Source organism: Myotis brandtii, unplaced genomic scaffold, assembly GCF_000412655.1.
Source record: "Myotis brandtii unplaced genomic scaffold, ASM41265v1 scaffold36, whole genome shotgun sequence".
Taxonomy (NCBI): Eukaryota; Metazoa; Chordata; class Mammalia; order Chiroptera; family Vespertilionidae; genus Myotis; species Myotis brandtii.
In genome coordinates this window covers 7,152,208-7,177,829 of record NW_005363836.1, presented here as the reverse complement: position 1 = coordinate 7,177,829, position 25,622 = coordinate 7,152,208, and the positions used below count along the sequence as shown (strand labels likewise).

General features: G+C 35.7%; 1 protein-coding gene across 18 annotated transcripts in view; it reads left to right on the top strand.

Annotated features, from left to right (window-relative positions):
* The window catches only part of FUBP1 (far upstream element (FUSE) binding protein 1), a 39,046-nt gene that overhangs the window by 3,590 nt on the left and 9,834 nt on the right, over positions 1-25,622 (top strand). For 6 of the 18 annotated variants that reach the window (XR_001363240.1, XM_014544370.1, XM_014544378.1 and 3 more), the window contains exons 2-20: positions 4,704-4,794; positions 5,628-5,690; positions 6,445-6,483; positions 7,007-7,046; positions 7,588-7,640; positions 7,728-7,799; positions 7,924-7,981; positions 11,072-11,234; positions 11,334-11,432; positions 11,557-11,658; positions 11,912-12,014; positions 12,121-12,221; positions 12,786-12,927; positions 13,799-13,959; positions 16,789-16,940; positions 17,027-17,106; positions 17,733-17,762; positions 20,467-20,604; positions 22,999-23,073. Coding sequence is in view for 17 of the 18 variants with exons in the window: in XM_014544370.1 (XP_014399856.1) it covers positions 4,704-4,794; positions 5,628-5,690; positions 6,445-6,483; positions 7,007-7,046; positions 7,588-7,640; positions 7,728-7,799; positions 7,924-7,981; positions 11,072-11,234; positions 11,334-11,432; positions 11,557-11,658; positions 11,912-12,014; positions 12,121-12,221; positions 12,786-12,927; positions 13,799-13,959; positions 16,789-16,940; positions 17,027-17,106; positions 17,733-17,762; positions 20,467-20,604; positions 22,999-23,073 (1,762 nt within the window). In the remaining variant the exon portion in view is untranslated. Of the gene's footprint in view, positions 1-4,703; positions 4,795-5,627; positions 5,691-6,444; positions 6,484-7,006; positions 7,047-7,587; positions 7,641-7,727; positions 7,800-7,923; positions 7,982-11,071; positions 11,235-11,333; positions 11,433-11,556; positions 11,659-11,911; positions 12,015-12,120; positions 12,222-12,785; positions 12,928-13,798; positions 13,960-14,034; positions 14,160-16,788; positions 16,941-17,026; positions 17,107-17,732; positions 17,763-20,466; positions 20,605-22,998; positions 23,074-25,622 lie in introns of all 18 variants that reach the window. The other 12 variants (XM_014544382.1, XM_014544384.1, XM_005871943.2 and 9 more) reach the window with 8 other exon arrangements.

Genomic DNA, 25,622 nt, shown 5'->3' with positions numbered 1-25,622 from the left:
GGAGCCTCTCCTGCCTCCTCAGCAGCACTAAGGATGTCCGACTGCAGCTTAGGTCTGCTCCCTGCTGGTAAGTGGACATCCCCCAAGGGCTGCCGGGCTGCCAGAGGGATGTCTGACTGCCAGCTTGAGCCCAATCCCCCTGGGAGTGGGCCTAAGCCAGCAGGTGGACATCCCCCAGGGGTCCTAGACTGCGAGAGGGCACAGGCCAGGCTGAGGGACCCCACCCCCCAGTGCACAAATTTTTGTGCACCGGGCCTCTAGTTAAATAATAAGTTCTGTCTCTGAGCATTGGAAAATTAAAATGTACCTATCCACTTTTTTTCTCAATGTTCTATGAAGATAGAAGTGAATCAGACAGAGGCTGAGACTAGATAGATGAATAAAGTAGTAGATCACTTTTTCCTAAAGGACACTGAATTATATTTCCAAAATTCCCATCTAACCTTAAGTTTCATTTCTTTGTCCAAAGTATTATGCTATGTTCTTTGGAAGGAAGCGGTATAAGAACAGCTTATACAGTGGTAGATCACAAGTTAGCAAAAATATCAAACTTCATCCATTCTGCTTAACTAGTAAATTAGTTATTAAGTACTCAGTAATTCTTTTTATTATTATTATTGATTTGAGAGAGAGAAGAGAGGGAAGTGGGAAAGAAAGAAAGACATCCATTTGTTGTTCCACTTACTTATGCATTCATTTGTTGATTCTTGTATGTGCCCTGACTGGAGATTGAACCACAACCTTGGTATATGGGGATAATGCTCCAAACAGCTGAGCTACCTGGCTGGGGCCAGTACTCAATTATTCTTGATATTTCTTTCTTGATAATTATAAATTGCATTATGTTTGAATGCAATGAAAATTTTATAAAATAGAATTGTTGATTTTAATTACCATTAATCCCATCAATGAAAACTAGCATTTGAGTGTGACTTTTTAAACATTTTGAGACAGAATAGCAAAGTTTGATTATGATAATAAGCAAAGGTTCCTGTTTTGTAGAGAGGTGACAGTGTTAATAAAATGGTGGCCTCGTAATATTTCTTGTGTCCTTCATGCATCTTCACATTTCCGGTGCATGGGAACCATCAAAACCTGACCCTTAGCAGGTACTTAGTATTTATTCAATTGAATGAAAAAATATCTTTAATGAATTTAGGTAGTAATGAAATTTTGTTTTGAAAATAATTATGTTCTTGCAGAAATTCATTTGTTGAATACCCACAATATGGTTATGTCAGTCTTAGGGTTTCAGTCTTAGGGATAACAAAGAGAAATCACATACCTTAGTCTCCAGCGGGCAGTTTTCACAAATAGAATGTAACTACATATGTCTTCAGGACAAATAAAAATTGTTAAAATTTTAAAATGCAAATATTTGACATGCAGACCCTGCTTTATCGTTTGAATTATAGTATGCTGATCTGTTTATAATAACTAGCAATTAATATACTATGTTAGGTTCTGTGCTAAACTTGTATTCATTTAATTCTCACAACCATCCTTCTAGGTAAGTATAGAAAAACGGTTATCTCCTTTGTATAGATAAGGTGAACAAGGTGCAGAATGCACAGGAAAATTTGGCAGGGACCCAAATTAGTTGAACCAGAATCACAACCCACTCCAAATCATAGTAGTACTGCAAACCAAAGGAAGCATGCAGTGGACTGAAAATTAGGAGCTAGTCACCTGAGGCATTTAGGTAGTTTGCTTCTGAGAATCGGCTTCTGATTTTTTAAAAATAATATCTAAAATAAGGTGATATAACTAAATAATCTCTTAAATATTCAGAATTGTTGGATAGTAGGAACAGTCTGTGAAGAAAGGTAGAAAATGCTAAAACATTAAAACACACACAAAAAAATTTACTCATTTGAAGTCCAAATGAAAAGCTTGAATTACAGTGGGGCCTTGACTTACGAGTGTCCCGACTAACGAGTTTTTCGAGATATGAGCCGTCTGGGCCGATTTTTTGCTTTGAGTTGCGAGCTAAAATTCGGGTTATGAGCCAGCTTCAGATACCCCACCGCTAGTTGGCGCAGCGAACATCACAGTGAACGCCACATCAGCCCAGCATCACGTGTCTCACTCATTCACTGTTGATTTGACATACGAGTAATTTGAATTACGAGCTCCGTCACGGAACGAATTAAACTCTTAAGTCAAGGCCTCACTGTATTGTAAATTAAAATAAAAAATGTATTAGACTTAATTTTATTAGTCCAGTAATACTTTTATATATAATTGGAGGTTGGATTTTAGGAACTACTGTTTCTCTTAAATTAATCCTCCTTTCAATGACTTAGGACAGCAATTTTCAACCTGTGTGTCACAAGAATTTTTAAACATTCAGTATCTGATTATTTAGTCAGGAATACTGACCTCTTTTCCCTTAGATTGTCAAATGAAAAAATGACAACAGCCAACTCAACAATAGCTGTCTGGTGTGAATGAACCAAAATTGTGTGTGTGATCAGAAAAAGTTTTTTTGGTGTGCCACAGAACTTTAGTAATTTTGTGTGCAATGAGATTTTTAAAAAAAGGTTGAAAATCGCTGACTTAGGAAATGTATATTTTCTTTTGATTTTGGAGAATTGAACAAATCTGTATTGATAGTATTTTTACTAAAAGCTCTTCTTTGATGTCTTCGTATTTTGAATTTTTGAGATGGTGTTACTGGTTCTTTTTAACCCTAAGGTCACCTATTCGATCCCTGGTTAGGGAGGGTACTGGAGGCAACCAATTGATGTTTCTCTCTCCCTCTCTATTGAATGAATAGGGAGGTAAAAATAAGTGTACTTTCTCTGTGCAGAAATTCCAAGGAGTGCTGATTTATAGAGCATTTATAAAAGGTAACTGTTGGAGATACTCACAGCCTAAAATATTTTCCAGTCATTGGTGCCACTATTTTCTCTGTCCTAAAATACTTTCCTTAACATCAGTGTCCATCAATACTGGCAGTGTAGTTAAGTTCCTAAGGAACAATTCAATGCTAACTGTTTTAAAGCTTAAGGGTGGACAGAACTGTCTTGACACAATTTGAGCTTGCTATAGCAACGATTTTTTAACATATTGCAGTGCTCTCTATTTGACAAGTGATTATATAGACTTAGCATTTTAAAAAAACCCTTAAGGATGGAGAAGCAGTTTTCAGGTATGATGAGAAAATCTTAGAAAAGAAATAAGGTTTTAATTAGATGCTCAAAGATGCAAACAGGCTTTTGAGAAAGTGAAAGATGATTAAGGAAGGTTAGATTGACCAAAGCTCTAGTATCCTTAATTCTAATATGCTTTGCTATATGTGTTTGCATGTAGAAAAAGTGAAATCTAGTAACCCTGGGAAATATAGTTGCTATGTGGGAACATATATATAAGTGATACATTGGATTTATGACTCAAGTTTCTGAATATACTCTTACTTTCTCTAATTTCCTAGTTATAATGAAGCTTGAGGTATAGTTGGTTTAGTTCCACATCAGGACATTTTTGGGGAAATTTCAGTTACCAAAAGTTTGATTTTCTATTTAATTTTTTATCATGGAACATTTCAAACATGCTCAAAATTGAAAGAATAATGTAATATGAATTCTGAGCCATTCACCACTTTAGTGATTATCCCCCTCATAGTAATTATAGCATGGGACTGTGTAGAAATTGGGACATCAGCATTGTAATTATAGCATGGGACTGTGTAGAAATTGGGACATCAACATTGACTAACTATGTAATCTTAGTTATTAACCTCTTTTAATTTTTTTTAACTGTAAGATATATCTACTTCACTAATACTTTCTACCTCATAGGGATGTTAATGATCACTCAATGACAAAATGAATATGAAACACTTATAGTGTGGAGCGTGGCCTGTTGTTGGCACTCCACAATATTAGTTTCATTTCTTTCATAGAAAAATGCAGTAAATGTCCACTGGCTCTGCCTCACTTGTGACTTGAGGCTGGTATTTCAAGTATAATGTTTGTTTAGTCAACTTCAGGCAATTATTTGGCCCATTCTAGTAGTTAAGTCTTTAAGGATAAAATTACTTATGTCTCTATTTCTGAGGCTTTCTTGCCCCCATGTTTCCTTAGTGCAAGATTGTCCAATAGAGGTATAATGCAAGTCACACACATTTTATTTAATCCAACATATCTAAAATATTACTATTCTAATATGTGTTCAATATAAACATTTTTGAGATGCTTTACATTCTTTAGTTAATTTCAAGTTTTTAATATCTGTATATTTTACACTTCAAAGTATATCTCCAATTTGGACTATTTTAAGTACTCAGTAACCACATAGGCTAATGTCTGCCCTATTAGACAGCACAGCCTTAGAGTCCCACAGGTATTCACATTCTCTATGCCCACACACATCTTCTGTGGAGTCATGGGAGAGAGCCATGGCAAAGATAGAATTAGGATACAGATTTTCTTCAAAGCTATTTGGTCAGTCTTAAGATTCCTAATTGATTACTTCTTTGTTTGTTCTTATATGAAAAGCTTAATTTCAGGTGATTATTTGTTAACTCTGGAGTTATTAATGATAATAATGTACTATAATTTGTCTTTTTATCAAATTAGTTTTTATGTGAGTTATTTGACATATATAGGTATTAGGAACTATATGAGGAAATTGAGTACTAAATAGCATATAGTAGTTATGGTGCTCTTCTTAATGATAGTATGTTTTTGTTTTTTAAGATTGCAGCAAAAATTGGAGGTGATGCTGGTACATCACTGAATTCAAATGACTATGGTTATGGGGGACAAAAAAGACCTTTGGAAGATGGAGGTAAGTTATAGCCATAAGTATTTTTGTTTTACACAGTTTAGTTAAAGTAATTTTTACAATTTTTCAAATGTTATTATTGTATTGAAACATTACTTTTATCATAAGGTTCCTAAAATTGTAAGGCTTATATTGCCCTCAAAAGGAAAGGGGGGAAAAGAAACCTAGACAAGGTAGGTAAAATTTTAGTCAGTTTTGTCTTATTAGAAAAACATCATTTTTCTTCTTTTAAGATTGTGCCAGATTGACAGTTTGCACAGACGACTTGTTAATATTCTGGGGGAAGGGGGAATGAAAATTAAAATGTTTAGGGGACATTTCACAGGTTTTTCTCATCATACATGAATTAAATCTTTATATGCTATATTTTCATTGTTCTGCTATTTCAGATTTCACGTTAAAGGTTGAAGTTGCCAAAGTTTGCTATTCTAGTGTGTTGCAGATTATACCATTTTATTGTTACATTTTTATTTATTTTAGTACCTTGTTTTGTGTTTCAGGTTTAACTCAATGTGGCTTAAAGCAGTAGATTTACAGTGCCTTGTATTAAAAAAAACAAAACAATTATTGAAGTTTCTGAACTTAGAAGTCAGCACATATTTTTGTTTTAGATTTGATGTATGAAATTTTGATACAATTTCTTTTTGCCTTTTTATTTTTTTAAGAGGAGGATTCTGAATGAGCCTATAGAATGTATTTGTAGCTTTTGACCAGGAGTACTTGGTTTTATTAAGTGATTTTCACATTTACAGTGAGGTTTTAATATACAAAACAAAAAATGAGCTAATGATGCTTCAGATGTTGTATGTAATGTATTCTTTTTATTTTATGTGTAGATGGCTCTTGGACAAGTCCGAGCAGTACAACACACTGGGAGGGAATGCCCTCTCCTTTTAAAGGCAGGAATTTTTATTTATTACCTGTGTTTAGTATGTAAACGTGAAATAAACCAGTGGATTCTGATATGGACACAGTATTTCTTGGATTATGTGTCTGAATTTTTGCTGTACAACATTCTGATGTTTAATTAACTTTGAAGGGGGGAGGAGAATAGTACTTTATCAGTTGTTTATTCTAAGGTATGCATTGTATTCATCTGTAAAGGATGTAGATGAAGGTAGTCATGTAGTTGCTTTGAGTTTCTGCTGAAGTTTATGCCTTGATATGTTTGGTGAAGAACAATAGAACAGTTTAGATCGAGATTGCCTTGTAATGTCATTTTAAAATTTATTTTGCATAGCTTTGTGGTCACTGTCTGATACACTCAACTTTTGATATGTCAACTTTTCACATTTTGATAGGTCTTCTTTTCTTCCAGTCTTCAGTTCCTACAGTGGGAAGCATCATTAGCCTTTAGCATGTGATATTTTGCTAGTAACGGACCTAAATACTTTGTCTTATAACATTCTAAAGTGCTTAACATACATTAAGGTCAGTGATTTGATACAATCAAAAAGAATTTTTTTAAAAAATGTCTGTGCATCTTTTAAACATGAATAGTTTGGGCTACGTTTTGGCACTTTTGGTTCAAATTACACAATACCCTCAGCTATTTCAATAAATGTTTATATTGATATTCTTGCTTGGGCAGGGGAACTGATTCATATATTTGTACTTATTGGCAAAAAAATTAAAAGACATTTAATTTTGCAGATCAACCAGATGCTAAGAAAGTTGCTCCTCAAAATGACTGTAAGTATTTATTTGAAGTTGGGTTAAAAAATAAAGTAACTGGATTTTTATTAGGGTTTTGTTCCTATCTTTTGTTGGGTATCTTTGAAGTTAGTTGGAGGCCATGAATATTATGTTATAATGAATTTCTTTGTAAATATGTGCATCCTATCTTTATGATCTTTCAGTTTTGGCCAGGTACATATTAATGAGATTAGACCATTAAGTTATTTTATATAGTCTCTTTTTTGCTCTATTTCTCCTTTTTATTATGTTTTATTAGTCTCTTTCTTAATCTATACATGCACCACTTGAAAAAGGACAGGTTTTTTTTTTCTATTTCATTGCTAGTAATGTCTGCCCTTTTACTGACTTTTTATTTGCTTACTGTCAATGTTGATTTAAGTATTCTGCATAAAATTTTACTCTCTTCAAGGTATTATCTGTGCATCAGGGAAAGATTTTGGAATTGCTTGATAAAAGTATTAAATATATGTGAACTTAAATTTAAACTTTTCCATTTTTTTTTAAATTTTTATGGTAGCTTTTGGGACGCAGTTACCACCGATGCATCAGCAGCAAAGGTATAGTCAAATGCTTTTCAAATGATTTGCAAGTTTTAGTTGAACTGTATGTAAAAACACAACCAAGTTAGTGTACAGTGAATATGTGTCTGCCGTGTGTGTGTGTGTGTGTGTGTGTGTGTGTGTGTGTGTGTTTCATTTCCTTCAACTTAATAAGGTGATACAGAATGATCATTTTTCTTTTTGAGTGACGTACATTTGTAGTTTGGAAGGATGGGTGTAATTAGACACATTTTAGAGAAAGTAAAGTGAATTAAAATACTATTTTTAAAAAAATTAAGATGACAGTCCCTCACCTCTACTCCAGCTTCTTTGCATGCCTTCAGACTGTTCCATTCACCATACCCTCCTCACTTGATATGTGTTACCTTAAGATTCTAACTTTAACTACTCAAGCCATATTTTGACTATAAACAAACATGTTCCTGGAACCCTGGTTTGACCATTAGACCTCCATTTTCATCGATAGAGTACCTTTTATTTGTAAGTAAATTACCTTTCTTTAAAGGAAGATGTTAGTTTCTGGTTTTGCTTTTTTTAGCAGGTCTGTAATGACTGAAGAATACAAAGTTCCAGATGGAATGGTTGGATTTAGTAAGTAACCTGGTTTTTAAAGCTTTGAAAACAATCAAAACATACTTGGCAATCTTTCAGCTAATAATTTTCTTTTTTCTTTTCTAGTTATTGGCAGAGGAGGTGAACAAATCTCACGTATACAGCAGGAATCTGGATGCAAAATACAGATTGCTCCTGGTAACGTTATTTTGATGCTATTTTCATACTAAATAGAAAGCTAGCATATTTTTAAGCTTCTGTTGAAAATTGTAGTATGTGTTAACCTTTTCTTAGCCTTAAACTTTTTTGTTTTATATTGTAGACAGTGGTGGCCTTCCAGAAAGGTCTTGTATGTTAACTGGAACACCTGAGTCTGTCCAGTAAGTATGAAAATCATGTGTCTAAGGCCAGCCCCCTTCTTCCTACTGAAGGACATTGCCTTTACAATTGAACCAACTTCCTCCTGCACTGTAAATTTCCCCTTCTTTTCTAGATAATTTCTAGTAGCATACAGACATGCTTGAAAATTTCACATTAACCAAAACCATCCCTGAACCCCACATTTATATTTCTCTGCTCCCTTTTACAACAAAACTCCTTAAATAAAGAGGTAGCTCTACTTTGTTATTATCATCTGCCTGTTTTCATGTTGTCATGACCTTAAACCAGTTGAGCATTGATTCTCACTGTCCCGTTAACATTGGTCTATTCGAGATCATGACTGAACGCTTCCTCATTCGGCCTGTCAGCACTGTTTGACACAGTGGACCACTTGCCTAGATACCTACTTCTCTTCTCCTCTTTCTCAGTTTATCTTGGTTGTCAGCCTTATCTTCCTGGGCTCAACATGAAAGTGCCACAAAATTCAGTCCTCTTACAATATATCTACACATACTCTTTGGATAACTTAATTTACTCTATTAAACTTCTTTTAATATATAGCTTTATATACCATAGATTTTTATGTTCTAAATTTTTATCTCCATCCTTGGTCTTTTTTTCTAAATTCCAGGCTCATATCCATCTACTCAGTGCCTCCACTTGAATGTCTATTAAGACATCTCAAACACGAGATTATTAGGAAATAAAATCATTTTACAGCCCATTCCCAGCTTTTATTTATACTCTTTTATCTCTTACCATGTATGGCAACTCTGTTTTAATATTTTATCTCTCTCTTATTCCTCGTGTATGGCAACTCTGTTTTAATATTTTATCTCTCTCTTCTCATTTATCATAAGCAAGTCTTGGTCATTTTTTATTCATAATTTATTTGAGATCCAGCTTTTTGCCACCTTATATACTACCATCTTATCTGTGATGTGATTTGCCTATATTACGTGTGTCCATTGTTTTAGCCGTGTTCAACAATGGTCTATTCTTATAACAGTATAGCCATAGTGATTCTTCAAGATTGTGAGTCAATTCATAATACTTTGCTCAAAATCACATAATGCTTAACTCAATTAGAGTGAAAATCAGTGTCTACCATGGCCTGCTTACCTGCTGTTTTTCTCACTTTATTTTTTTATTTTATTTTATTTTTTTTATTAAATCTTTATTGTTCTGATTATTACATTTGTTCCTCTTTTTTTCCCCCATAACTCCCCTCCTTCCAGCTCCCACCCCACCCTCCGCCCTCACTCCCCACCCACTGTCCTCATCCATAGGTGCACGATTTTTGTCCAGTCTCTTCCCGCATCTCCCACACCCCTTTTCCCCCCAAGAATAGTTAGTCCGTTCCCTTTCTATGTCCCTGATTCTATTATAATCACCAGTTCATTCTGTACATCAGGTTATTTATTCACTTGATTCTTAGATTCACTTGTTGATAGATGCATATTTGTTGTTCATAATTTGTATCTTTACCTTTTTCTTCTTCTTCCTCTTCTTAAAGGATACCTTTCAGCATTTCATATAATACTGGTTTGGTGGTGATGAACTCCTTTAGCTTTTCCTTATCTGTGAAGCTCTTTATCTGACCTTCAATTCTGAATGATAGCTTTGCTGGATAAAGTAATCTTGGTTGTAGGTTCTTGCTATTCATCACTTTGAATATTTCTTGCCACTCCCTTCTGGCCCTCAGCCACCAGCCCGCGCCGCGCGCACTCCGCACCTTAGTATTTTACTTCAGCACTGCGCCTCCTCTGATTCTCGGTTCCTCCTAGTTGTAGAACTTCCACTCAGCCAGCCTTCCTGTGGTTCTGGATGATGTCCGTTCCGTCTTTTAGTTGTATTTTTGAAGTAGTTGTTCGAGGCAGCAAACTCCGGCGTTAACCTATGCCGCCACCTTGGTTTTTTTTCTCACTTTATTTTTTTACCATTCTCCCAATTCACTCTGTTCTAGCCTCATGTAGCCTCTTGTATTTTTTGAGCACACCAAGCATGCTTCTCATTTGAGTCCTTTGTACTTTCTATTTCTCCTCTATTTTCAAATTCCCTCCACCTCTTCCTTCAGGTCTTGGCTCAAATGTCTATCAGTAAGGTCTCCCATATCTACTTTCCATAAAATAGCATCCCTTCACACACATACACATTCTATCCTTATTTTGCTTTGATTTTCTTCATAGCCCTTCCCAAATGACTTGTAATTTATTTAACATGTTATTATTTTAATACGTTTTTATTTATTATAGAGAGGAAGGAAGGGGGAGAGAAAAACTTCAGTGATGAGACAGGACCAGTGATTGATCGGCTGCCTCATGCACAGCTCCTATTTGGGATCAAGCCCACAACCCGGGCATGTCCCCTGACCAGGAATCGAACAGTGACATCCTTGTTCATAGGACGATGCTCAACCACTGAGCGATGCCAGAAGAAACTCTTGTCTGTTTTGTTCAGTGCTGTAATCCCATTAGCTAGAATGAAATCTGGTATATAACTGACATTTCTTAAGTATTTATTGGATGAATACATTTAAACACCTGAGTGACCAAAGTGATGGTTCAAAAATATAAATATTGCCTGGCCAGGTGTGACTCAGTGGTTGAACATCGACCTGTGAACCAAGAGGTCACTGTTCTATTCCTGGTCAGGGCACGTGCCTGGGTTGCAGGCTTTGATACCCTATAGGGGCCGTGCACGAGGTAGCCGATCATTGATTCTCTCTTGTGATTGAAGTTTCTTCCTCTCTCCCTTCCTCTTTGAATTCAACAAAAATACATATTTTTTAAAAAACATTTTATTTAGTGCTCATAAGAATCAATTTAATATTGCGATTAACTTTGGAATTTGAGTGCTGCTTAGAAATTTTGGAATCTCAAAAATATTTGAAAATTGTATACCTAGAAATTTGATTGAACAGTTCTAATCTTTGGCCCTAAAGGCATTTTCTTTTAATTGAAATTATTAAAATTTAGCTTTAAGCCATCTAAACTGGAATTGGAAGAAGTAACTGGTTATATTTTATATTTATTTTGGATAAGCTTTGGGGTATATTACAACTTATTTGACTGTTAATTTATTAACAGGTCAGCAAAACGATTACTGGACCAGATTGTTGAAAAAGGAAGACCAGCCCCTGGCTTCCATCATGGTGATGGACCAGGAAATGCAGTTCAAGAAATAATGATTCCAGCTAGCAAAGCTGGATTAGTTATTGGAAAGGGGGGAGAGACTATTAAACAACTTCAGGTATTATTTGTAAAATGATTACTATTCATCTGTTTTGAAGCCAATTTACTTCCATTCCCCTTTTATTAATACATACTTTTTTTTTTTTATGATGAACAGGAACGGGCTGGAGTTAAAATGGTTATGATTCAAGATGGACCTCAGAACACTGGTGCTGACAAACCTCTTAGGATTACTGGAGATCCATACAAAGTTCAAGTAAACAAGTTTATATTTTACAAAGAAGGGGTTGGGGTGGGTGCAGAATGAGCAAAACATGTATGAATAAATTACAATGTTTTGAGACATGCTTTCTAAATTGGGTAATTTTTTTCTACTTCAGCAAGCCAAGGAAATGGTGTTAGAGTTAATTCGTGATCAAGGTGGTTTCAGAGAAGTTCGAAATGAGTATGGGTCAAGAATTGGAGGAAATGAAGGGATAGATGTAAGTAAAAATATTCAGAAATAGTTTTATGCTAATCTATAAGTAAAATAGAGTTTTTCCTGTTTTGTATTGCATAGCCTTCTCTAACATTGTATCCTCTTTTTTTCTCCCAGTTTCCACCTTAGAATATAGTAGTATTTTTTGTCTCTTCTCACCCTACTTGATACAAAAAGTGTTATATATACCTTTATGATTTGAGGCAGCTTGATTTTCAGTAAATGGTTTTTTTAATACTTTGTCTCCTTTGCATAAGGTCCCCATTCCAAGATTTGCTGTTGGCATTGTAATAGGAAGAAATGGAGAGATGATTAAAAAAATACAAAATGATGCTGGTGTTCGAATTCAGTTTAAGCCAGGTGAGTACGTACATTTAATTTTCTGAGTGTTGGTAGCAATTACTTTTGACACTGACACATTTAATGATAAATTAATTCGTTCTATTTCTTTTGTTTTGTTTTGAAGATGATGGAACAACACCTGACAGGATAGCACAAATAACAGGACCTCCAGACCGATGTCAACATGCTGCAGAAATTATTACAGACCTTCTTAGGAGTGTTCAGGTTGATAGAATACTAATATTTTCTTTCAGAAATTTTTTCTTTGGCTCCAGCCAGGTGTCTCAGTTGGTTAGAGGGTCATACTGTACACCCAAAGGGTTTGCAGGTTCAATTTCTGGTCAGGGCACACACCTAAGTTGCAGGTTTGATCCCTGGTTGGGGCCCATACAGGAGGCAACTGATCGATGTTTCTCTCTCACATCGGTGGTTGTTTCTCTTCCTCTCTCAAATCAATAAAAACTTAAGCTTGGTTGAAAATTTTAAAATTTTCCTTCATCAAATCTGAAAGTCCCCCCTTTATTTTATATCAGAATCTGTTTAATAACTAAAAAGTTTGAAGTTGCTTTAAGGCAGACATCTTGGAGCAGGAAGGCAGCTACCTTACTCATTCCAGTATAAAATGAATAAATGGTGGTTATTACTGGCTGATTACTTGGACCAAGTTATCTCCCAACTTTTCTAAATTTCTAATTTAGGGAAATGAGAGTTGAGGAAAATAGACATGTAATTTATTATGGAAAGAAGAGTGTATTTTTAGCTGACTTCGTTTTTTGTCTTTCTCTTTAGGCTGGTAATCCTGGTGGACCTGGACCTGGTGGTCGAGGGAGAGGTAGAGGTCAGGGCAACTGGAACATGGGACCACCTGGTGGACTTCAGGAATTTAATTTCATTGTACCAACTGGGAAAACTGGATTAATAATAGGAAAAGGCAAAGTATTTTAAACTCTTAACTCTTTTAATGTAGGGTTAAAATTTTAACCTATTATTTTTCTGATGATATATCTGTTGTTGTTCGAAACAAGTGGTGGTGATTTTTCCTGAGCTGTATTTTAGTAGAAAAGTGTTATGTTGATGTGTAATAACTAAAACAAATGAGAAGGGCCTTATATATACTTAAATAAAAAGAGTAGGCTTTGATTCACATGGGCTTCTAGAAGAGACCAACAGCTTAATTATTAGTATAAGAAACTTCAACCCAAAAGTGGTCTGGGTGTTTTTGTTTACTTTGCTATTTCCTGATACACATGTGTTTAAATTTTCAAAATTTTTTAATGTTACTTTATATTGCTTGTAAAAGCAGTTTAATTGAACCAAATATTTTGATTTTGATAAGTTACCCATTTTAAGGTTAGGTACAGATGTACTAAATTATGTCTTAAAACTCAAATGTATTTTAAGAGAAGCATGAAATGCTTTATACAGTTTGATTTAAAGTATAGGAATAAATGGAAAATCGTAATAGAATTTTGGCAGATGGACTACTAGTCAAAGCTTAATGACCCATTTAATTGTGACTTTAAGTTTATTGAAGTAATATTAATTAATGACATTATATAAATTTCAGGTGTACGTCTATATCTGTATACCCTAATTTATACTTTACACCCAAAGTATAGTTTCTTTCCATTGCCATTTATTTGACCCCCTTTGCCTAATTTGCCCTTCCCCACTGGTAATCATCATTCTGTTTGTATCTATGAGTTTGTATTTGTTAGTTCGTTTGTTACTTCCATTTTATTTTAATTACCTTTTCTTGTATCCTTTGAATTCTTAGAGAAATTATTGTGTTTTGATTTTAGGAGGTGAAACCATAAAAAGCATAAGCCAACAGTCTGGTGCAAGAATAGAACTTCAGAGAAATCCACCACCTAATGCAGACCCTAATATGAAGTTATTTACAATTCGTGGCACTCCACAACAAATAGACTATGCTCGGCAACTCATAGAAGAAAAGATTGGTGTGAGTATGCTTTAAACTTCAATTTATAGCATAGGTTCTAGTCTAAAATTATAAGGTTCATAAGCCAACAGTCTGGTGCAAGAATAGAACTTCAGAGAAATCCACCACCTAATGCAGACCCTAATATGAAGTTATTTACAATTCGTGGCACTCCACAACAAATAGACTATGCTCGGCAACTCATAGAAGAAAAGATTGGTGTGAGTATGCTTTAAACTTCAATTTATAGCATAGATTCTAGTCTAAAATTATAAGGCTCATCACATAATAGATAACATAAACAGAAAAGATTTTCCAGGAATGAAAGTAACCTAATTAAATACAGTAAAAGGTGTTCAGAACCTTATATTTGGGTGTGGGTAGATAAGAGGATAGCATTTCTTGACAGTAAAAGGTGTTCAGAACCTTATATTTGGGTGTGGATAGATAAGAGGATAGATAGCATTTCTTACAGATATGTTCAGGTTGGTGGAGAATTGTGAAACATATTTAAAGGATATAGTTAACAGGAATTCAGTGTTTATTAAGGGCTTTTACTATATGTAACCCTGGTGACACAAAGATGAGTCAGATACATCCCACTTTAAAGTAGAAATTTATAAATCCTAATTCTTAGGCAGTAATCTGGGGAGTTTTAAATGTAGACTACTTGGGTGCTTTCCACCTCTACACATAACGCAGTTCTCATTCAAAATGTCTGGAATAGAGCCCAACATCTACTTTTAGAAAGATGGTCCAGGTGATTCTGATGCATGGCCAAGCTTGAAAGTGTTTCTGCCAGAAAAGTTTGCTGGTGGTAGTACAAAAATGTATGAAAAGTTTTGATTGTTCTTTCTTGTAAATGAGGTAAATAGTGCTTTACTGTTTGCTTTTATTATAAATAATATAGGGTGTGAGCAAGCATCTTAAACTATTAATAATAATTAGAATTTCTTGGAAAAATTTCTCCTTGGTGATTGCCATGCGTGGATGGGGTGCAAAAGAAGTTTGACACTGTTTCTGTCTGGGAAGTCAAAAAATAAATGTACAAGAAATACTTAAAGAATATCTTATAAAAATATACACACACAGCCCTGACTGGTTTGGCTCAGTGGATAGAGCGTCGGCCTGCGGACTGAAAGGTCCCAGGTTCGATTCCAGTCAAGGGCATGTACCTTGGTTGCAGGCACATTCCCAGGAGGGGGTTGTGCAGGAGGCAGCTGATCGATGTTTCTCTCTCATCGATGTTTCTAACTCTCTATCCCTCTCCCTTCCTCTCTGTAAAAAAATCAATAAAATATATTTAAAAATATATATATACACAAACATTGTATGGGCAATACGTGTAATTGCACAGAGACATGAAGAAAATAATTGTGGAATCAGTGTGGCAGAGATTAATGCAGAAAAATGAATAGCACATCTTGGTTTTGAATTTTACTATGCACGGATCAGGATTCCTTCTGGATTGGTGGACAAACAGAATAGAATGTCCTAGAGAAGCTAAACAACCTGAGTTCAAAATACTCTGGCTCTTGCTGGTGTTTTCAGCAGTTAGAGCATTGGTCTACACACTGAAGGGTCTTGGGGTAACATCAATTGTGTCTCTCCCTCTCTTCCACTCTCTCTAAAAATCAGTGGAAAAATATATTCTCAGTTGAGAATTTAACAAAATAAATACTCTGAATTATTTACTGACTGTGATCTTAGGGAACCTAATAGTCATTTTTGCCTTAGTCTGTTACCTAGTTTAGAGGGTTTAGGGATTAAATGATTTAGGTATGAGTGTGTGGTGGGTGTGTATTACTTAAAAGAGTGCCTGGCACATCACTCTGAAAATATTCCTACTTAACCCTGGCCAGTGTGGCTTAGTTGGTTGGGCGTCATCCCATGCACCAAAAGGTCACTGGTTTCATTCCCAGTCAGGGCACATGCCCGGGTTGTGGGCTCCATCCCCAGTAGGGGGCTGCAGGTAGCTGCCAATCGATGTTTCTCTCCCTCTGAATAAAAACACATTTCTTTAAATGTTGATATTTTTTCAGTAATTTTTTTTTATTTTTTTTTTACTATTTCGAAATGGTGGGTTATAGATAATAGAATATTGGAAGTGGGGGGGTGATGACAGCAATTAGAGACCTAAAGAGACATCCTAATAAAAGGAACTTTAAAAATCATGAAGGTTAGCCCTGGCCAGTGTGGCTCAGTTGGTTGGGCGTCAGCTTGTGCATTGAAAGGTTGGTTCGATTCCCAGTCAGGGTCCATGCCTAGGTTGTGGGCTTGATACCCAGTAAGGAGCAGCAGGAGGCAGCTGATCAGTGTTCCACTCTCACATCGGTATTTCTTCCCTTTCCCTTCCTCTCTCTAAAAATCATTTTAAAATATTTATTTTTTTTTTAAAAATCACGAAGGTTAGCTTCATTATTTTGTAGTGAGAAAAATGCCCTTCCTCTCTCTAAAAATCATTTTAAAATATTTTTTTTTTTTTTAAATCACGGAGGTTAGCTTCATTATTTTGTAGTGAGAAAAATTACAACCAAATGTAGTTTAAAAACAATTTTGTCCAAAATGTCTCATGGTAAGTATTAACTGAAATGAAAGGGTGTTTTAGGGCAGTTAAATCTAGTGGTCTTTACAAGTTGGATTAATAAAAAAAGACATCAACTAAGTATTTTTTTTTTAAATGTTTTTATTGAGTTTAGAGACAGGAAGGGAGAGGGAGAGACACATTGATTGGCTGCCTCCTGCACTCCCTCTACTAGGGATTGAGTGCCCTGACCCAGGAATTGACCTTTGAGTTGTTCGGCCATTGGTGTTTTTCTGATTTTTGTAAGTCATTTTGCTTTTTTGCAGGGCCCAGTAAATCCTTTAGGGCCACCTGTACCCCATGGGCCCCATGGTGTCCCAGGGCCCCATGGGCCTCCTGGGCCTCCTGGGCCTGGAGCTCCAATGGGACCATACAACCCTGCACCTTATAATCCAGGACCACCTGGCCCTGCTCCTCAGTAAGTACTGGGTTTTCTTTGTGCTTTTCCCCAAAGATTCTAGCTTTTGGTAAGTCATATTCTTACATTGTTTTATATCTTTTCAGTGGTCCTCCAGCCCCTTATGCTCCCCAGGGGTGGGGAAATGCATATCCACACTGGCAGCAACAGGCCCCTCCTGATCCAGGTAAAAGATGCTTATCATTCTTGTGTAATTTGTATTGTTTTTCACTCCTTATATTTTCTAGTGTTATTTCTACATTGTGTGCCATTTTCTGCACGTATTTCACTCTTTCAACAGGAGTGTTAAGTTCTGGTTCTACCACAGTGTGTAAGATTGGTGTGAATATGGTCTATCATGGAACCTTTTTCGACCTGCATTTGGTTTTCTCTACTTTTGAAATTACACAGCAGAGTGCTAAAAGCCAAAAGCTATAGGAAGAAGTGCGATGTCTTGGGCTTTAGGTACTAGTGCCATTACATGTATATAGTATGTTACGAGTCTAAATGGAGTGTTTAATACTTGGGCATTAAACTCCTCTAAGTTCTCAAATTATGTAAGTTGTCTGTTTTAGTATTCTAGATACGGTAACTTTACCTGTTAGTAAAAATCAGGCCTGTATTTAATATCTACGTGTTAAAACTCTAAAGTACACTTTTGTCAAATATTTTCTCTGCTCAGATCTGGATTTATATATATTACATTCTGTTCAATTATATGTTATTTTATCCCCACCATGGTCAAAGGGCATTTATCGAAACCAATTAACAATTTTTTATGATTCTTTTTTCTCACCCACTACCTACCTTTAGGCCTCTTTCACTGGAGTAGTTTCAAGGAAGGTACTGAATTAATGGATTCTTTTCCACACTAGTTAATATTTGTATTTTTAAAAACCTAAAAAATTAGGTGAAACACTCGTATTTAAATGTGGCCCCCATGTTCTATAACATACTTTAATTTCAAAGGAAGTGTATTCTTTGGAAATGATGACACAGCATGGCAGTCACCCAATAGCCACAACATCCACTAAACAACTTGAGGGTGCTAGAATCTGGGTGTGCAAAGAGTAGTTTATATTCTGTAGCAGAAGAGTGCATTTCAAGAGATAGCAATAATGTGATAGAAGGACTTATAGAAGAGTCAAATGTTATTTACTATATAGTCTAAAGTTAGTCTTTTAAGAATGAAAGGATTTTCTTCCCTCTTGTAAACTAATTGAGATGGTGTGATAAGCAGAGGAATCACCATTTAAGAGATTCAACATGTTGGTTAAGTTAAGGGGCAGATTTATATTGGGTAACTTAGATATGCAGAGTAGCACCTATGAGCCCTGTTTGGGTAGGTAGCATGATTGAGAAAATGATGGGAATAGAGAAGTGGTCTCTATCACAATCTCATTTTCCCACTTGGAGTAGTAGTGAAGTAACAATTGGTTAATGAATGTGGTTTCTAGCATTGCTTTGGGGAAAGCAAGAATCCAGTTAGCCAGAAGAGATGAGCTAAAGCTAGATATTGCTTAAATTAGACTTAACATATAAAAACCAAATAAATGATTTAAATGAAATTGTATTGACAATAAAGTCAGTATTCTCTGAACTAAAATCTGTTTCGATAAAAAATTAATGGGCTGTTAAGCATTTATATAGAGTCAAAAGATTAGACCTCAAAATGAAACAGGCCCTAGATAAATTCTAATCTTACAACTTAGTAATTGTGGTATAACAAGCACATTTTTTAACCCCTCTAAATCTATATTTATGCATAAAATAGTGGTACATGAATGAATGAATGAATATTATGTTGAATGAATGATAGTAAGTTCTCATGTATGTAAACAGGCTGGTTTTCTATTTTTGACTTAGATGGCATCTTTTTATTTTCTTTACTATTGCTTTAATGCAATTTAAGACTATTTTTCTTATATGAAGTTCATTCAGGAGTACCAGTATCACTTCCTAAAGTCTTTAATCTCGCTTTCTCTATCCAGACATGGTATGAAGTGAAAATATTTTGTATTTATTAGTATACAGGTTAATGACACTATTGAGACATAAATATCCAATGTAGAAAAGCAATTTCTTACTTGAGAAGGATTAGGAGGGTGGTGTAATGTCTTGGAATTATATCACCTTAAATTTATATCCCTCTAAAAATTCCTTTTTTCTCAACCTTCATTCACTTTTATTAAGCAGCTGAAAATTGCTGCCCATTTGGGATGAAGGCTATAAACAGATTACATTATAGATGCTAACTCTAGCTAAGACAATGACATTCTTCTTGAGGCTGTAAACTAATAAAGATATACCTGTAATACCATATGATAGTATAAAGGACAGAATCAATAGAGGATTTCTGTTTCTAAGAAGTCTCAAACTGTTCATGTATCAGTTGATTTTTATGAAGAATGAGTGAAGGTGAGCCAAGTGCAGAGGAAGTATAATATGCTCAAAGGCCCAGATATAAGATGGTAACTTCTGAAAGTATAAGCCGTTTATTGTAGTCAGAATATGAGTGTTAGAAAAATATTGACATAGGGAAGATGAGGCTGGAATGGAAAGGATAAGTCAGGGGGTCCAGATCATTAAAGATTTTGGATGATAGACTATACCTAAGATCTTAGACCAGTGGTTCTCAACCTTCCTATGCCTCGACCCTTTAATACAGTACCTCATGTTGTGGTGACCCCCAAACATAAAATTATTTTCGTTGCTACTTCATAACTGTATTTTACTAGTTATGAATCGTAATGTAAATATCTGATATGCAGGATGTATTTTCATTGTTACAAATTGAACATAATTAAAGCATACTGATTAATCACAAAAACAATATGTAATTATATATGTGTTTTCTGATGGTCTTAGGCGATCCTGTGAAAGGGTCGTTTGACCCCCAAAGGGGTCGCGACCCACAGGTTGGCGACCCACAGGTTGAGAACTGCTGTCTTAGACAGTCCTGAAGACTCTAGGGAATAAATGAAGAATTTCAAGTAGGACTATGACATCAAGTTTATGTTTTAGGATAATCACTGTGAAATATGATGAGATGAAATATGGCTAATCTCTGTTTCCTTTTCTAAGATTAAGTTGTGTTTTTATTGAAAACAAGACAGGAGAAAGTTCATAGTTCTGTAATAATTGTTTCTTTCTTGTACAGCTTAGTCCCTAGAAATCCTTTCGTTTAGTTATCTGCCATATAGAAAGAACTGTTGGGCTTGAGGCAAAACTGATTTAGAAAGAAAACACAGGATGGTCTGAGACAAAGCATTGGATTTAGAGAAAAGATCTTTTATTCCTATCCGAATCCTGTCACCAACTCGTTTTCTAAGATCTAGGAATGCCAGTTAATCTCTGAACCTCTTTTTTCTATAAAAGCTAGGGGTAACAGTGAAATTAATTGAAGAATTTGAAAGTTACTACTTATTTTTAAGTCTAGTTAATTTTGGGGTCTGTGGGGTCTATATATTTGCCAGGGTGTGTGTGTACATATGAGAGAGAGAATAATGGACTTCAGGTGCAAACGTTGAACTTGTGTTTATTCTAGCTAAGGCAGGAACCGATCCAAATTCCGCAGCTTGGGCTGCGTATTATGCTCACTATTACCAACAGCAAGCACAGCCACCACCTGCAGCTCCCACTGGTGCACCAACTACAGCCCAAACCAATGGACAAGGTAACTATGGTAATAAAACTTTTTTTTTATATATACGTGTGTGTGTGTGTGTGAGATGGGGGGGGACCTGTGTTTGGAATTATATATAAAATGCATGTGATACCCCAAAATTCCTAATTCTTACAGCTTTGGTAAGCAGACTTTTTAAAAATAGGTTACTTTTTTAGTCACAAACTTGTATAAAAGTTGTAAGATATATTAGAGAACAGGAACACCCAATAACCTAGTTATTAGTGTTTCATCCCTTATTAACACTCCCCACCACTCCTTTTTATTACCTTCTCTACCAGGTGTCCATGTCCATTATCATTAGTCTTTGTCAGAACCATTTATGGCCAAGCTGTAGAAATGATGCCTCATTTAAAATACTCCTTTCTGTATTAATCCAAAAATCCATGTCCATCATGCAGCCCTCCACATTAGTTGATCAACATTGATACATTATTACTGTCCCAGTGCTGGGGTCCAACCCCAGCAGGTCCAGGGGTCCCCAAAGGTGTGGACGGAGTCGGCGAAGAAGGAATGACACGGAGACAGCCTTCAGTTGATCAGCAGCCTAGTCAGGACCTCTAGCCAGGATCTCCAGCCAAAGTTCTGGTCGGAGTTCTGGTTAGGAACTGATCAGGATCTGATGTTTATTGTCTTGTTACATCTATATTTATACCAGCCGATTTTAATCCTGTCAATTTCTATTACAAAGGTTAGGGCGTTTCTTATCTCCATTCCAGGGAGTAAAGATTATGTAGCTTAACTACCCGCCTGGCACTTAATTAAGGGGTTGTATCCCCTCCCTAACCTCGGGGAAAAATCCCCACCTGGGGAAACAACCTTTCTCGGAGAGGTGACCTTGGTTAAAACACATGGCACTAAGGAGAGCAAACATATTAAGAACAATATGCTATATATGCCAGGTCCCTTGAAACATATGCTGTGCAGATGTTTCTTTCCTGCAGCGACTGTGTCAAGCAGCAAGAATGGACCGGCTTCCGGCATCCCAGTACACAGTCCTTAATTCAGATTTCACCATTTGACCCAACAATTGTTTTGTGATCCAGGATCCCATCTGGTAACATGTTTTTATGAGTTGTCAGGTCTATTCTGTCTCATCAATCAGGAAAAAACAGTTTGGTGTTTTTTTTTTAATGTTGTAAAGAGTACAGACCTTTTGCTTTGTGGGATGATACTCAGTCTTTTGTTATGAAGATGATGTCATGCTCATGCGGTCCTGTTTGTGGTATGGCAAGAATACCTCAGAAATTATGATGTGCTCTTGTGTGTTACATCAAGAGGTCATATTTTGATCTGTTTCTTCCCTGGAAATGGCAACCTTTGGTTATCTGCCATATAGAACTGTTGTGCTTAAGGCAAAACATGGTGACTTGGTTATATTGGTGTCTGCCAGGTTTCTATACCATAGAATTACAATTTTTCTCTTTGAAAATTACTATTTTCTGGAGAGTTATAATGAGACTAGACTACTAATCTGTATCTCATTGGCCTTCGCCTTCATTGATTAACACCTGCCTCATTCATTCAGCTACAATTATGATGGTAATTTCTATTCCCATTATTCATTTTACATTAATAGTTGGTAGTTTATTGTCAAAAAAGAGTCCCCGCCCCCCCCTTCCTGCTTGCTTCTTTATATCAGTATGGGTTCCTGTTTTATTCAATAGGTTGTATTTTAGACTGTCTACTATTTTGATTATGGAATTGTCCTAGGTTTGACTAGTCAGGAGTACTTTCAAGATCGCTCCTATATCCTTTTGACATGCCTGTCATTCTCTAAGCATTTTCTTACTTTCTTGCAGAATGAGATGCTCATTTTGTGCTCTCTGGGCTCCAGCCCTAGAATCAGCCATTTTTCCAAAGAGCCCTGATTCCTTTTAGTAGATGATGGTATTTAGAAACCAAACTCAGTGTGTTCATTTCTACTGAGGCATCATTGCTTCTAGCTCCTTTCAATGTACAGAACTTACGTAATTTAGGTAAATACATACATACCTACATAAGCATGTATATGTGTTTAAATGTATGTAAAATAATATATATTTTTTAGACTGTGCATTCATATCACCTACAATTAATTACATTCTTGTACTTCAAGGTTCTTTTTAGCCTTTTCATGTTTATAAATGGTGAGGGACCTGGTATCCTCGGTGTGTTTTCTTATGTGACAAGTGAATTTACTTGCATGCTCAGTGTAGCTACTCTTCCTTCCAAATACATAGACTATCTTCTCTGTCCACCAACTTTGTACCCTAGTGTACACCAGAAGGGGTACCACTGTCACACAGCACCCTTCCTTCCCCCAACTCTTCCACTCAAGAAAGTGAAGGAAAAGACCAAATTGTCTCTTGAAAACTTTAATCTTTTTCTTTTCTTTTCTTTTTCTTGAACAAGGTGATCAACAGAATCCAGCTCCAGCTGGACAGGTTGATTATACCAAGGCTTGGGAAGAGTACTACAAGAAAATGGGTATGTTCTACATTTCCTTTTTTATACATTTAATTAAATTGAAACATTTAGTAAATATTACTCTAGAAGGTTGAAGATTTCAATAAAAGCATGTTTGTATCATGTTTTTGTTTCTTTGGGCTTTCACTGATTAACTTTTAAAATCTTAAAAGAATAATTGAGCAAGAATGCATTCCAAAATCACTAAACGTTCAGATGTTTCTAGGTCATTACAAATAGTAATTCTTAAAGTTGTGATTACATAATAAGGAAACATTTTTATTTGTAAACCCATTTGTCAATCATTTACCAATTGAAACTAAAAATTTTTCTCCTGGCCCATATGACATTGTATATTACCTACGTTTTTGTTATATATGTTAGTAGCCAAAATGGCATAGGTTAAATTCTAGAGTGCCAAAGAAAAATATGTATGTGTGGTATTATAATAGTGTCCCCCCTTTTCTTCAGGGGATAGGATAAACTCCAAGACCCCCCATGGATGCCTGAAACCAGAGATAGTAAATGTATAAATTAGGCACAGTAAGAGATTAACAATCATTATGAAATAAGCAATTATGGTAATACTAGAGGCCCAATGCATGAAATCTGTGCAAGGAGCTCAGCCCTCACAGCCTGGTGGCCTTGTGGCCCCGTGGCCCCGCCCACTCGTCTTTCTGGAAGATTGTTCTGCCATCTGGTCTAATTAGCATATTAGCTCTTTATTATATAGGATAAGTAAGGGTTTCTTGAACACAAGCACTTAAATACTGGAACAGTTGATCTCATAACAGCTACCAGGAGACTAACGTATGAGTAGCATATACAGTGTGGATATGTTGGACATAGGGAGATGATTCACCTCTTGAGAGGGAGGGAGTACGATGGATCCAGATTTCATCACACTTCTCAGAACTGTGCAATTTAAAATGTGAGTTGCTTATTTCTGGGATTTTCTATACAATATTTCTGACCACAGTTGACTAGAAAAGGGGAGACCATTGTATTTTTGGTGCAAAATAATCAGATAAGTAACCTACAGTGACAGAGAAAGTTACTTAAATGGCATTTTCATGTATGAAAAAGAAAAAAACAATCACCTAAAAAGGCCATTTTCATTCAATAACTGTAGAGGACTGTGTGCCAAGTATAGTGATAGATGCCTACAGTGTGATTGTGGGAATAACAGCTAGGAACCCTGCCCTTCTGGTTATCATACTCTAATGGAGGTACAGTTGTTAATCAAGTATTCAGCAAATACATTCATACATACTGTTGTGAATGAAAAGAACTATCTTCACTAACACTTTACATGTGCAGATTGAGAAACAGAGGTCACAACTACAACTAAGTGGTGGAACCAGAATTTGATCTCTAAGAGGTTCTAAGTAAAAAATTGGCCTTTTTCAGGGACCATTTGTACAAGTTTTTTGTTTGTTTGTTTGTTTGTTTTTCCAGGTGCTTATGCTCTTGGTCATTTATAAACAGTACAGCTTACAACATAGCCAGTTGTCATAAATGAAAGTTAAACTTGCCCATCTTTCACTAGTATAGAAAGAAATAGGTGATAGAATTTTTTCATAAGATACAGTCTACTTGTGATTCTCAGTGTAAATTTTGATGTTTTCTTTGTCATTTTCACAGGAAAAAATTATAGTAATCTTTTCTTGTATAAAAGTACATATACCTGGTGATAAGGATTTTTTTTACACAACTGATTTGTTTAAAGAAGGAGAATTCATTTTCCTGCCCAGCCAGTGTGGCTCAGTGGTTGGGCATCGAACTAAGAACCAGGAGTTCATGGTTCGACTCCCAGTCAGGGCATTTGCCCTGGTTGCAGGCTCAATCCCAGTGTGGGGTGTGCAGGAGGCAGCCGATCAATGATTCTCTCTCATTGATGTTTCTATCTCTCTCTTCCTTTCCCTTCCTCTCTGAAATAATTTTAAAAAATATTTTTTTAAAGGCAGTTTTATAAAGAAAAATTCAGAGCTCGCTTAAAAAAAATGTGCTCTGGCTAGGCAGTCATAACAAAGATATATTTTTTTAAAAAAGAAAAGACAAATAATTTTCCCTGTTAGAATGACTTTCAAAGAAAGTCATGCAGCATGTTATTCTTGAGGCTATAAAAGATTCATTAATTTACTTTTTTTTTTGACCCAGTTTATTTCAAGTAGTTCTGTAACAGCTGAAACTCTGTAAAAAGATAGTTTAAAAAAAAACTTTTAACCTCAAAACAGTATACTGTAGTTACAGTGATTGCATAGTTTATTGTCCAAACTGGGATGCTATTTAGAATAACTGGAAATCATTTTGTGACAACATAGTGGTCAGGACCTCTGGTCACCTTAATTTTTATGAAAAAGCTTCACCATTTTAAAGATTTAAGCATGTAAAGGTTAAAAATCATTAGGTCCATTACAAACTTTTGAACAATAATAGATACAGAGGCAGAGCTGCCTCAAACTGATTGTCAAACTGCAGTGGGAAGGCCAGAGAGGGTTGGGGGGCAGAAGGGAGGGGAGTAAGAGATCAACCGAAGGACTTGTATGCATGCATATAAGCATAACTAA